This window comes from Tachysurus fulvidraco, chromosome 26, assembly GCF_022655615.1.
Source record: "Tachysurus fulvidraco isolate hzauxx_2018 chromosome 26, HZAU_PFXX_2.0, whole genome shotgun sequence".
Lineage (NCBI taxonomy): Eukaryota > Metazoa > Chordata > Actinopteri > Siluriformes > Bagridae > Tachysurus > Tachysurus fulvidraco.
In genome coordinates, this window is record NC_062543.1 from 14,978,181 (window position 1) to 14,991,966 (window position 13,786).

At 40.0% G+C, this 13,786-nt stretch overlaps 2 protein-coding genes across 6 annotated transcripts in view; one reads left to right on the forward strand and one right to left on the reverse strand.

Annotated features, from left to right (window-relative positions):
• The window catches only part of tmprss13b (transmembrane serine protease 13b), an 11,356-nt gene extending 6,531 nt beyond the window's left edge, over positions 1 to 4,825 (reverse strand). The window contains exons 1-5 of one of the 2 annotated variants that reach the window (XM_047809620.1): positions 4,437 to 4,825; positions 3,566 to 3,620; positions 3,056 to 3,191; positions 2,914 to 2,979; positions 437 to 626 (exon numbers count right to left, since the gene is read on the reverse strand). In XM_047809620.1, coding sequence (XP_047665576.1) covers positions 437 to 626; positions 2,914 to 2,952 — 229 coding nt within the window. In that variant the 5' untranslated portion in view covers positions 2,953 to 2,979; positions 3,056 to 3,191; positions 3,566 to 3,620; positions 4,437 to 4,825. Of the gene's footprint in view, positions 1 to 436; positions 627 to 2,913; positions 3,192 to 3,565; positions 3,621 to 4,436 lie in introns of both variants that reach the window. The other variant, XM_027178019.2, reaches the window with a different exon arrangement.
• A 133-nt stretch (positions 4,826 to 4,958) lies between these two features.
• On the forward strand, positions 4,959 to 8,702 carry tmprss4b (transmembrane serine protease 4b). 4 transcript variants are annotated; one of them, XM_047809621.1, is made up of 12 exons: positions 4,959 to 5,207; positions 5,881 to 6,033; positions 6,144 to 6,270; positions 6,416 to 6,481; positions 6,642 to 6,761; positions 6,855 to 6,898; positions 7,036 to 7,198; positions 7,342 to 7,508; positions 7,619 to 7,714; positions 7,824 to 7,966; positions 8,128 to 8,277; positions 8,381 to 8,702. In XM_047809621.1, exons 1-12 carry the CDS (start codon positions 5,081 to 5,083, stop codon positions 8,390 to 8,392), a joined length of 1,368 nt encoding a protein of 455 aa, XP_047665577.1. In that variant the 5' UTR covers positions 4,959 to 5,080; the 3' UTR covers positions 8,393 to 8,702. The 4 variants fall into 4 exon arrangements, with proteins under 4 accessions (XP_047665577.1, XP_047665578.1, XP_027033823.2 ...); XM_047809622.1 differs by having other exon boundaries at positions 6,416 to 6,463; XM_027178022.2 differs by lacking the exon at positions 6,416 to 6,481.
• Positions 8,703 to 13,786: the final 5,084 nt, after the last annotated feature.

Consider the following 13,786-nt stretch of genomic DNA (forward strand, 5'->3'; position numbering starts at 1 on the left):
GGTTGGCACTCTGGCCAGGGTGTATCCTGCCTCGATGCCCGATGACGCCTGAGATAGGCACAGGCTCCCCGTGACCCGAGAAGTTCGGATAATCGGTAGAAAATGAATGAATGAATGAGTGAATGTTTATTACTTAGGGATATTAAGTAAGATTGGGGAATCTTTCCATTACTTGGATATTTAACCATCCATCCATCCATCAACCCATCCATCCACCCCTATAGCCATCTATCAATTCAGCCATCCATCCATCAGTGCAACCATCCAGCCATCAACCCATACATTCATTAATTTATATGGATTCCCACTCAATCCAACCACCTATTAATATCCATCCATCCATCCATCCATCCATCCATCCATCCATCCATCTATTCAATCCATATGACAATTCATAATGCTTAGTTTTTCTGTTCACTGTGACAGTGTGTACAACCTGGTGGATCTTGTAGCTGACTAGTGATGACACGCTGAGGAACATGAGGAGGAAGTTCTTGAGGTAGAGGGTGGCTGGTGTAGTACGGGATAACCGGAGGGGCTTCCGGTAATGACTGGACCCTTGTATATGGAGGAGGGGGCTCAGTGGGCTTTATCACCAAGTAGTACGGTGGGGGATTCCCACCATGCTGGGGAAATAAACAAACATATCTTTACATAATACAGTTTGTCTCTCATTGCTCCAGGTGATCTAGTAGGAGTATTTCAGACCGATACAATCTTTATTCGTTGGAAGAATCCTTTACATTTTACATGGCAAACATTTATATTGATACTATTTTTATTAAACTTTGTTAAAGAACTCCAGTACGTGAGCTGCAGAGCTGCTTATAACCTTCAGGGTCTGGACTTCAAGATATGTTTTGTGCATTCATGAACAAAAAATCTTGTATTGCAGACAATCCAGATAACAAGATAAAAAGCATGTTGCTAAGAGGTTATTTAGGCTATACAGTATAAGAGTAGGAACGAGTCTCCAGTATCAGCACTCGGTAACCTTCGTTTTTTTGTTCATTTGTATGTTCGGGAGAGAGAGAAGTGTGTTTCTAGCTGCTATACTGTAAGGTAACTAGTTTCAGACAATCCCTGACATTAGAAGTATTTTTATTATGTTTAATAATCACTTCGTTTTAAAACTCCACCACCAGGATGTTGATTATTTTCCTTTAGTCAATCAGCTCCAGCCATAAGAGAAGATCTGATATCACTAATGGCATTCATATATGTACAGTGTGTGTGTGTGTGTGTGTGTGTGTGTGAGGTTACATTGTCCAACGTTGATGTGGAAATAAACAAACCTGTATTACACTGTATCACACTTGTGGTAATGTGTGTGTATGTTTACAGTGACGATGTATAAGATATGACCGAGGGTTTTTTGCTCACACATGCACACCCCGGTGTGATTACTATCAACAAAACTAGTGTCATTAGAACAGGCTTCGAATCGAACTTGAGTCAATGTCAAGCCTCACAGCCTTTTCAAATGAGTCAGTGACTCCTGAATTGAGCGGTTATAACTCCACTGGGATCGAGCTAGTGGCTAACATGTGTAGAACACAACTTTACACACCAGAGAGCGTCCAGGCTTCTACAAAAACATGTAATTCTATACGGTTAAAAACAATCGACATACAAAAAAAAATCGAGGTAAACACCCATCGTTTGACTAGCTGTCACTTACATCCACAAGCTGCTAAGCTAACAGGAGTTAACTAACACACACTTGAATCCTGCTAGTTTTTAACATTATCAGGGCTGTCGAGTGTCACGCATTGAGAGTGACGTCCCTCATGTCGGTCTTTTCTCACGCTCTCCCTTCACACATTGTATTTCTCAGGCAGAAAAACTTTTTAACTATTTATCATATATTTAATAAGCCTCAGCACCCAAAATGTATCAGTCCGCACCGCTGTCTCTATGGAACCGGGCAGGAATCAAGCGCGTCACAGTTCTTAGTCGAGCCTGACACTTATTAGCCAATCAAAAAAAAAAGAAGCTACACAATAGCCAATCAGAAAATAGCAAGATTTAATGCAACAACCAACGGGAAAAAAAACAATCATTACAGAGGGTATTTTCGATGGTCGGATTGAACAAAACTTCAACACGAAACAGTTTGTCTCTGGACGGGACATTGTCCTCAATCATGACACTAATCAAACATGATACACAAACATGAAATAAACATGACAAATGTTAAAGGAGTCCAAAAAGGCAACAAACTCTTACAATAAACACCACCAGTCATAATCTCTCTCTCTCTCTCTCTCTCTCTCTCTCTCTCTCTCTCTCTCTCTCTCTCTCTCTCTCTCTCTCTCTCTCTCTCTCTCTCTCTCTCTCGAGTATTGTAAGTAGCTTTTGTTTCCATGTTCTTTTCTTTTTTTTTTTTCCATTTGGACAAAGCTGTACCAGCATCACAACATAACATCGAACATAACTTCAGCCTCTGCCTGAGGGTCGTGTTGAATTACACCACTACAAATACAGCCTAAGAAGCTCATATACATATCAGTACATGGCTTTATACACACTGACGTCTTGGTTACTGGATACTGAATTTAAAAAAATTTTGATACTTTTACTTTTTACTTTTGATACAAAGTTTGATACTTTCTGAGAAAAGAAAAATAAAATTATTGTACAAAAACTGCAGTGTGGAAATATTTTATTCAATTCTATTGTGTATTCAAGTGAGTTGTCTAAAAACGCCAAGCCTTGTTACCAAATTCTAACAGTTTCTTTTTAGACATACAACATACTGAACAACAACAACAACAACAACAACAATAATAATAATAATAATGTTAATAATAATAAAAAACTTATTATTACTACTACTACTACTACTACTACTACTACTACTACTACTAATAATAATAATAATAATAATGTACATTTTTTAATGCTACATACCTCAGTCTGTATGTTGGCCCCTGTGTTCTCCATCAGCATGTGGAAAAATATGGAAAGAAACCAAATCTGAAATAAGTTGAATAAACTAAAATGAATCTCTCTCTCCCTCTCTCTTTCTCTCTCTCTCTGCTCTATCGTTTACCTCACAGGGTCAACCATCATCATTACAACTCATCCGATACTTCCTTAATTATCCTCCTTTTCTCCTTTTGTCATTGTCCCGCCGTCTCGTTGGACTGGTTGGACAAGAGACGCATCATCACAAAGTTTATGTTAATCTGAAAAATAAATAAATAAATAAATAATGACAAGGCGGGTCTAAAAACACAAGGCTCTGACCAGAAGTCACCCGTTTCTACCATCACAGAAAAACAATGATTTTGTCTAGCGTCTGAATATTTATTATTTATATCGCTGGTTATGTTTTCGACTCTGTAAAAATTGGCAGGTTATTTAAGCTGCATTAAAAACCACACCCAGTGTGTGTGGTGCTGTTACAGGTACATCATCAGTGCATCACATTCTGTTGTACACTCCAGCAACTTGCTAACAATTACAGGTGCTTTTTTTTATCTGTTTCTAGCTACATTTAATGTTGCTGAACGACCAACAGCTCTAATCAAGCACTCCGTCAGCACTCGGAAAAATTAACCTCAGACTTCTACAAAAGCGCCGTCACTGGAGACTCCTACTTCAATGAGCCGTTACTATGGAAACAACAACGAATCAGAACAGAATATTATTTATACATTCATTCATTCATTTTCTACCGCGTATCCGAACTTCTCGGGTCACGGGGAGCCTGTGCCTATCTCAGGCGTCATCGGGCATCGAGGCAGGATACACCCTGGACGGAGTGCCAACCCATCACAGGGCACACACACACACACTCTCATTCACTCACACACACACACACACTACGGACAATTTTCCAGAGATGCCAATCAACCTACCATGCATGTTTTTGGACCGGGGGAGGAAACCGGAGTACCCGGAGGAAACCCCCGAGGCACGGGGAGAACATGCAAACTCCACACACACAAAGCGGAGGTGGGAATCGAACCCCCGACCCTGGAGGTGTGAGGTGAACGTGCTAACCACTAAGCCATCGTGCCCCCCCTGAACAGAATATTAATCAACGTTAATATAATTTGATCAGACCAATCAGAATGCAGAATTCACAGACTGACAGAAGCTCAGAATGCTACATGGATGACTTTTATTATTTAAAGAGAGAGAGAGAGAGAGAAGGTGGGAGGAAAGAGAACATACTGTACACGTGACACACACACACACACACACACACACACACACACACACACACACACACACACACACACACACACTGTCACATGGAGCTACAGGAGGCTTTCTGTCTCTGAGGTTAGACCAGTTCTGATATCTCTCTTAAAGATCAGATGCTGCCCTCATCAGCTGCTGCCATAGGGGCCGCTGTCTCTTCCTCAGCTAAACCTCTGTAGCAGCACAGTAACACTTTCTGTTTACTGTCACTTTTCTCTTACCTTGTGACGGAAGGAGTCAGAGATGAAGTGATGTCTTCCTTCCTTACAACAGACTTATTAGATAATCACTTTTTTCTTTTCAACCTCAAAAAGGAAACGTTCATCATTTTCAGCCCCGTGTGTGTCTTTATGTGTCTTTATGACAAAATAAAGTCAGAAAGCGCACACAAACCCAGACCCAGAACTTAATTGTGCTGCCATCTGCTGGTGTCTTAGAGTGTGTGCGATTTTACTGCAAAAACTTGCTCTAATGTCAGAAAGTGTTGTGACACGTGACGTGAAAGTCTGTTGTTTCGCATCATTAACTGTAACTAAAGGGCAGAAAAGTAGAGCTGATTATTTGTCTTTAATATCAGAATTAAAGATAAAAGAATTTAATACACACACACACACACACACACACACACACACACACACACACACACACACACACCCCTTGTGAAATGCTGTAATTAACCAGCTTCAGGTCATCAGGACTCATTCAGGACACCTGCAGATATGTGATGTCATAGGAAATCCCTGCATTCCCATTGGTCAGTTATGTCTTTCAGGAAGATATGCTTTGGTGTGCATGTTCTACCTGACACACACCTATACACAGAAAAAAATAAATAAATTTTTAATGCAACATACACACAGAGGTCATGCCTGTGCATTCAAGAAGGTTATCAAAGTTACAGACTGAGAACAAGAAGAGGATGAGGTTGGCACTGATCATCATCTGCTGTGTGCTGCTGATCTCAGTGATCCTGGCACTAGGAATACACTACAGTAAGAATCTTCACACAAAATCCAATATGAACATTTTATCTTTTACCCATAGGGGTGGTTTTAAATTTTTATGTATTCAGTGCTTTATTTATTTATTGTGTTCCAGGAAGAAAAACCTGTGTGTGTGTGTGTGTGTGTGTGTGTGTGTGTGTGTGTGTGTGTGTGTGTGTGTGTGTGCGCGCGCGCCCCCCTATATGTTCAGATTTTTGGCTTAGTCTTAGTTTTATTCTTTTTACCTTAGTGGTCAGGCAATCATGATGATGTACTGTGACACAAATTGAATTTGGAATAACTTGTAAATACAGGTGTGTATTACGGGGGCAGTCATAGGGTGGGTTCGAGTCTCGGGTCGGCCACGACTGAGGTGCCCTTGAGCGAGGCACTGAATCCCACCCAACTGCTCCCCGGGCGCCGCAGCATAAATGGTTCTGTTCATGGTTTGTGTGTGTGTTTACTGTGTGTGTGTGTGTGTGTGTGTGTACACTTTGGATTGGAAAACAACCTTAAATGAACACAACTTAAGTCACTGATTGGTTTCCCAAAGCGAAATGCCCCTAACATGTTTACTTCCTTACTTAAGGCATTGCATTGCAGAAAAGTGTTCAAGTTTGTACGTTCGGAGTCGAAGAGAAAATGTAAGACACCGACGTTTGTTCGTCTCTTTCTCTCTGAGTCGTCAGATACGTAAACTCGACGTTTTACTTCTGCGCTCGGTCGCTGGCGTTTGTTCCCATTGAAAACGCCTGTGATGGGAAGATGGACTGTGATGCTGGAGAGGACGAGCTGAACTGTGTGTCCAGCCTGAGGATCAACACCATATATCCAGGTCTGTAGGTGTGTGTGTGTTTCCAGGTGTGTTGTTGTTGTTGTTTGCTTATATATGTGTGTGTGTGTGTGTGTGTGTGTGTGTGTGTGTGTGTGTGTGTGTGTGCGCAGTGAGGTTGATGGGCGAGAGTTTGATTTTGCAGGTTTTTGTGAACAACGAAACCTGGAGCACTGTGTGTGCAGACAACTGGAGGACGCAACACACTCGATTAGCCTGCCAGCAACTGGGTTACACACAGTAAGCACACAAGCAAACACACACTTAGGTCAGGCTTGTAAACACACACAAAAAGGAAAGAGGACAACAAACCTCTTCTCCTCTACTGTAAGTGACAATGAGTGACCGCTATTAATGACTCAGATGTGTCAAATCCTCACTCTAGGCACAAAATCCATCCATCTACCTCCAGCTGGATGATAGATGAAGCTCAGCTGAGTATCATCATTGTGTAATTTGTATCTTTACCCAGTTGTTGTTGTTTTTTATTATTTAGACAAGGCAGTAAACAATACATCATGACTTCATTTCTGGTGGGTTATACTGACCTTTTGTTGGACTTTAGGAGCACAAATGTATATTTGGATCCCATCCTGTTTTTGTTGTAGTAGACCACGGAGTATACAAGTGCCCGTGAAGAGTCTACATCACGACCTACAGACTGCGTTCGGTGTGGTGAACGACGAGGGCCAAGATGCGAGTGCAAGCATTCAAAGTGTACTCACTATGAAGTAAAACAAAGTTTACCTCCTGCTTCAAATATCGACGTTCGTTATGTTGATGCCGAATCTTTTTACTTGTGTTAACGTGGTGTGTTCTTTTAGAGATGAGTGCAACTCCGGCTCGGTCATATCATTGTCTTGCTCAGGTGTGTGTGTGTTTGTGTAATTAATTAAATTTATGTAATTGGTGATTAGCAACTTGCCTGATCGGTGCTTGTAGGCTTTTTGTGACTGAGAGTGTGTGTGTGTGTGTGTGTGTGTGTGTGTGTGTGTGTGTGTGTAGACTGTGGTGAGGTGGTTGGTGAAGACCGGATCGTTGGTGGTACAGACACGACCATAGAATCGTGGCCATGGCAGGTCAGTTTGCACTGGGACACACAGCATGTGTGTGGAGGATCGCTGATCTCGACACGATGGCTAATCAGTGCTGCCCACTGCTTCACTGGGTACGTGTCATATTCACACACACACACACATTGTTGTACATGAAATCTACGATGACTCAAAGTGGAGATTCTTTTTTTTTTTATTCCCACTGTACATGGACTCTCAGGTCTTTTGTTACAATCTTCTCTCTAATATTTTTCAGAAGAACCAAAGAACTGAGCCAGTGGACTGTGGTTTTAGGCCAAACCTATATAACCTCATCTGGGGCTGTGTCAGTGGAGAACATCGTGCTAAACCAAGCCTACAACAACGTGACCCATGATTATGACATCGCCATGGTTCGACTCACCTACGATGTTCTTCCTGGAGGTGTGGCTTCCATCACTTTTATCTATCTATTGCTGGACTTCATTAACTAGCCCGTTGTTTGTTTTGTCTTTTGGCACCTCCTGAAAACAACTTTCCATTTCTTCCTGCAGCCTCTATCCATCCAGTCTGCCTGCCCCCATACCAGCTGTCAATCATGGTGGGGGACGACCTTTTTGTGACGGGATGGGGCGTACTACATGAAGACGGTAAGTGAGGCGTACGTTAAGTGGGCGGGGCATACCGCAAGGAAGGGAGGTAAGTCGTTAATACGACGATGGAAAAGTGATGACGTCCTCCCACACTGTACACTCTCAGGCCAGCTGTCAGATGTTCTGCAGAAGGCCACGGTTCCTCTGATCGACACGTCGGTATGTTCCAGTGCATCCATCTACGGCTCTGCCGTCACTCCCAGGATGCTGTGCGCCGGCTTTCTGAAAGGAGGAGTAGATTCCTGTCAGGTGATCACTTCTTCATTCTCCCTTACCACTGGTCAAACGATCATCTTTTACTGAATAATCTTTAAATGTGTTGTCATTTTTTTTTATGGCAACTGATCGTTAAGAGGAACTTGTATAGAGCCGGATGCTTTACACTAATGGTTTAATGGCTCTCTGTGCAGGGGGATAGTGGGGGTCCGCTGGTTTTCCTGTCATCCCGGTGGCACTTGGTTGGCGTAGTGAGCTGGGGAAGCGGCTGTGCCCGTAAAGGTCTGCCTGGAGTTTACACTGATGTCAGACAGCTACTGAACTGGATTTACAGCACCATGGAGGTGTGTGTGGGCAAAAAGATTGACTTTAAGTTTATTACATGTACTCGGTCTTGTCGTGTCTCATTATGTGCTATGGCACACTTTTCCTTTTCCTTTTTTACAGCAATACCCTTAAGAACTTGATGCAATGGAAGCCTGCATTGGTCCAGGAAGATGGGACACACAATGTTTAGCTGGATATCTGGATAACGGTTAGCATAATAGAAACATGCTCATGCTTATTGGTGTATTGTGGTGGATGATATAAATTTTTAAAAAAATATCGGGCCTTTGGGGTGTTTTTTAATTTATTTTAGTGTTTGGATCAGTGGTGTGTGTTAAAAATATATAGAGCTCATAATTGTACCATGCCTTTTCTTTTATCACCATCACACTGAAAACTTATAAATAAATATTTCAATAAAGAGATTTAAGAATTAAATTGACATTATATCTATTTTTTCTTGTGTGATTCTGGAAGAATACGTTTTAAAACCAGCTTAAAAGTCATTAATGGGTTAAATGGGTTGAAGCAGCGGTGTAAGGTGGAGCACTGTTCATCGTCTTTGGACCGGGGGAGGAAACCAGAGTACCCAGAGGAAACCCCCGAGGCACGGGGAGAACATGCAAACTCCACACACACAAGGTGGAGGCAGGAATCGAAACCCCAACCCTGGAGGTGTGAGGCGAACGTGCTAATCACTAAGCCACCGTGTCCCCAGGAATGTATCATTTGCAGAAAAACAAAACAAAAAGAAACTGTAAATTTCCCTTTAAATCCCAATAACCAGACATTCAGAGGATTTACAGCAATGATCATTTAATGCAGCAATTAGTGACACATCATCCAGCAACTCAGACATTTTAAACAACAAATCAGCAATCGTAAGTAAAGATAAAAAATAATAACACATGTTTATATAGAGGAAATTAGCTTCAAGGTTTTATGTCTTTACGTCTCGCTTTCCGTTCATGTAACGATTGTAGTAGAAGTAAAAACTCACGATCGAACTTATAAGAGGTTTTTTTTTTATTTTCATGTTTACTGATGTTTCGCACTTTCTTCCCAAATCCGCCATCGAGTCTAACTTCCTTTCATTTGGTTCGTAGCTACGGTGCGGTTTATTGCTTATTGCTGAATTATCACAGTAATATATTTGTCCATTCATTACACTGCAATACAATATAGCGAATGCAAGACTGTTAAACTAATTTCTAGGCAGTTGAAGATTTATAAGCGTTAATATTTCCTTGTTCGGTTGTCAGATCATTTTGCATCACGATTTCTACAAAGAAGTAAAACGATCTGGAAAATTTTAATCTTAAAATAAATAAATTATGCCAGAAAATAGGATTAATAATCTTGTATTTGAATCTTATAAGAAGAAATCGTTTGTGTTGTGTTTTTTATTTATTTATTTATTTATTTATTTATTTATTTAAATAGATGTTCATTCTTTACCACAAACTCGTACAGAAACCAGTCTAAGTTAAGACTTAAGTTCCATATAATCACTCATGTAAGGCAATGTGAATGAGGTTATAATGCGGTCACTGCTCAAAACTTTATAGATCACGATAACAGGTCAAATTTTTCTGGAATATGTCAAATGAACCGTAATAGAATCTTTGATCTTATTGTAACCCTGTCACAATTAGAAGTATAAGCTACGAAGCCACGTTAACCTTGGTTTCAAACCAGCATTTATGTCTTTACACAATTTACAATGACAAACTTTTCATTTACATTTTCATGAAACATCTTAGGCCTTGTCCACAATAATACATTTTCGTTTGAAAACGTATATTTTTCTCTCTATATTTTTGGCCTTTCATCCACACACTCAGACAGCGTTTTAAGTCAACGAAAACGTAGCTATTGGAAGACGCTCTCCAAAGCGTCTTCGCGTCTTAGTGTGGACTGTGAAGACGGAGGCTTTTGGATACTATGATGCATTTTTGGTCATGTGATGCAGACGAAAGTAAATAAACGCCTAGCGGAAATGACGCGGGTCGAAGCTTTACTCGTGCGCAGTAGGGAGCGTTTTAGTACATTTCAGTGTGGATGAACAATTTTTGGAGAACATTTGTAAACGATAATGTGGACGCGAAGCATTTTTAGACGTAAACTCCGTTTTCAAATATATTCGGATTAGTGTGGACACGACCTTAGCGTTCCATTTCATCTAGCGTTTCCTTGAGAAGAATCCCGAAACCTCGATCTTGTTGAGGAGGCAAAAGTAAAACCCGCTCAGTTCTGTTCCTGTACAATGACTTTAGGTTTCCATCAGCCACAGTGTTTTAGTTTAAAATCCCAACGTCTACGTAATGGAAGTCACCAGGATCAAAAAGGACTGAGCAATGAGTCAACAAGCGGAGCTGAGAACACGTTATTACTTCCATTTAAACTACATTCTTTTAATTCTTTATATACTGTAACACTTTCTGCTTGGAATTTACTAGTATTTCAGACACTGGATCATTTTTTTCTCTCTTCCACTTTGCATCAGCTAGGTTTTAACAATATAAGTCATACTGTATCTAGGGAATAATCAAATCAAAAACAGACAGGCTAATTAGCAAATGTTAGCAATACAAATTAGTTCAGAAGTAAGAATTTAAGTCTTGTGGCAAAACTCAGAACTAAGAAAACGTTGTCCGTCTGATGGTTAATAAGATTTATAAAGCAGCCGTAATTTTCTGTCCATCTTTGAATGAGCTAGCATTAGCATGTAGATAAGTGTTAATAGTAAAAGTTACCACACATTCTGCTAAACATTAGCACTACCGAAGTGAATACCGTACTAAACTTTTTTATAATCTGAAATATAAAGTATATTATTTTTTTAATAAAATAAAGGTCATATTTGAAGTCAGAAGACTAAAATGTGAAATAAAAAGAAATGTGTTCGGTCAGATTTGAGAAAAGAATAATTAAAAGAATAAACGTAATTTAAACACGTTTCTAATGATTTAGTTTGAATAATGTGGATTGCACATGATCGCTCAGTGTAGTTTTAATGCAAACCGGTTAGACGGTCAAATCTCACAAGACTAGCGCAGCGGGAAATGCATCTCCTCCAGAACGCCACCATCGCAGGTTTGAGTATCACGTCAGGGTTTGGTTTTAATCAGGGATTTAAAATGACACGCTAAAAATCACATCACGTGTCCGAGAGCTCACAGCGTTAAAAAGTTATTTTATTTTAATGTCGGATCGTCCAACGAGCATGTTAATTTTGTTCTAAATAGATAATGATGATAAAAAAAAATAAATCACTAAAGTATCATCATTGCAGCCAAATCATTCCAGGAACATCAGTCAAAAAATACAAAATGCTTTTACATGTATACATGTTACAGCACGGTATTTGTTAGTTAATAAGCCTGTGCTGATTTCATGCTGATTAACGTATGCTTAATGTCAGACTATTGCATTCATATGTTGCTGAGAAATCGTTTTTTTTTAAATTAGTCATAAGCTTACATTCATATTACAATGTGTTTAATACGATAAGGTGTTCTAGTATCAAAAAATACTACACATACAGTATTCCTCTACTCTTATAGTAAACGTCAGGTATATAACGTGTTCCTCTACTGTTACAGTACATGAACAAGTGGTGGCGCTTAACATGCTAGAAAAAGCATCGCTTAATAGAGTGAAGCAGCATCTTCGGTGTTTTTTTTTTTTTTATTTGCACTTCTGTTTTCTTCTAGAAGGAAAAAAAAACTTGGGATTTTCAAGTATTCATTCATCAGCTAGCAGCAGCTACAAGTTTCTACATTTTTATGTGTGTATTCTGTTTTGCTTGCATTACTTTGCGTGGGTTTGTGTGTGTGTGTATGTGTGTGTTGCATTAGCATAGTCCTACCCACCTATAGGTGGCGACATAAGCAGCTACAGGCACCTGGTTTAATCTTAAGCAAAAATTACCTAAAAAATATATAGAAATTTCAATGATGGAATAAATACTTTTTCCCCTTTTTTGTTTGTTTGTGTTTGTTTTTTAAAGACTCAAAATTGCTTCATGCAGTCCCAAGTGCTGGAATCCAGCCGATTTAACTCTGTACATTGCATTGAAATATATAGATATCGAGAGGAAAGTGTGCAATATATGCAGAACCCGATACGCCCGTTCTGTTCGTTACCATTTGCGCATTTCACATATACAAATAATCAAATGTTGAAGGTAGAAATGCATCAAACTGTACTGTGTTTTTTTTTGTGTGTGTTATTTTTGTTGACCAGGCAGGAAGGGGGTTGGCATGTTGGTTTATATATACAGTACAGACCAAAAGTTTGGACACACCACCTTTTCAACAGGACAATGACCCCAAACACACCTCCAGGGTGTGTAAGGGCTATTTGACCATGAAGGAGAGTGATGGGGTGCTGCACCAGATGACCTGGCCTCCACAGTCACCGGACCTGAACCCGATCGAGACGGTTTGGGGTGAGCTGGACCGCAGAGTGAAGGCAAAAGGACCAACAAGTGCTAAGCATCTCTGGGAACTCCTTCAAGACTGTTGGAAGACCATTTCAGGTGACGACCTCTTGAAGCTCATCAAGAGAATGCCAAGAGTGTGCAAAGCAGTAATCAGAGCAAAAGGTAGCTACTTTGAAGAACCTAGAATATGACATATTTTCAGTCGTCTCACACTTTATTGTTATGTACGTATATAATTCCACACGTGTTAATTCGTAGTTTTGATGCCTTCAGTGTGAATCTACAATTTTCATAGTCATGAAAATAAAGAAAACTCTTTGAATGAGAAGGGGTGTCCAAACTTTTGGTCTGTACTGTATATATATATGTGTGTGTGTGTGTGTGTGTGTGTGTGTGTGTGTGTGCATTTCAATAAATTAGAATATCATGAAAAACTTCATTTATTTCAGTAATTCGACTCACATAATGAAACTGATGTATTATATAAATCACTACAAACAGAATGAAGTAGTTTAGTAGATTGTGGTGATTTTTTTTCTCTCTCATTTAACAAAAGTCAAAAAATTTCGATATGGTGACATGCTAATCAGCTAATCAACTCAAAACTCCCGCAAAGGTTTCCTGAACCATCAAAATGGCCTCTCGATTTGGTTCATTAGACTACACAATCACGAGGAAGACTGTCATGGGATTGATCTGACATTTGTCCCGAAGACAATCACTGACACCATTCACAAGGAGAGTAAGCTACAAACATTCATTACCAAAGAAGCTGTTCACAGAGAGCGGTATCCAAGCATGTTAGCATAATGTTGAGTGGAAGGAAAAAGTGTGGAAGAAAAAGATGCACAACCAACAGACAGAACTGCAGCCTTGAGAAGCTTGTCAAGCAAAATCCATTCAAGAATTTGGGTGAACTTCACAAGGAATGGACTGAGGCTGGGGTGAAAGCTTCAAGAGCTACCACACACAGACGTGTCAAGGAATTTGACTACAGTTGTCGTATTCCTCTCGTTAAGCCTCTCCTGAACCACAGACAACGTCAGAGGCATCTTCGCTGGGCTAAGGAGAAGATCAAC

Bases quoted from the DNA above. Each gene is read 5' to 3' on its own strand.
- tmprss4b (XM_047809621.1), top strand. From the start codon at position 5,081: ATGCCTGTGCATTCAAGAAGGTTATCAAAGTTACAGACTGAGAACAAG. The intron at 6,034-6,143 runs GTCTGTAGGTGT...GTGTGTGCGCAG, and splicing joins GATCAACACCATATATCCAG to TGAGGTTGATGGGCGAGAGT. The intron at 7,967-8,127 runs GTGATCACTTCT...CTCTCTGTGCAG, and splicing joins GAGGAGTAGATTCCTGTCAG to GGGGATAGTGGGGGTCCGCT.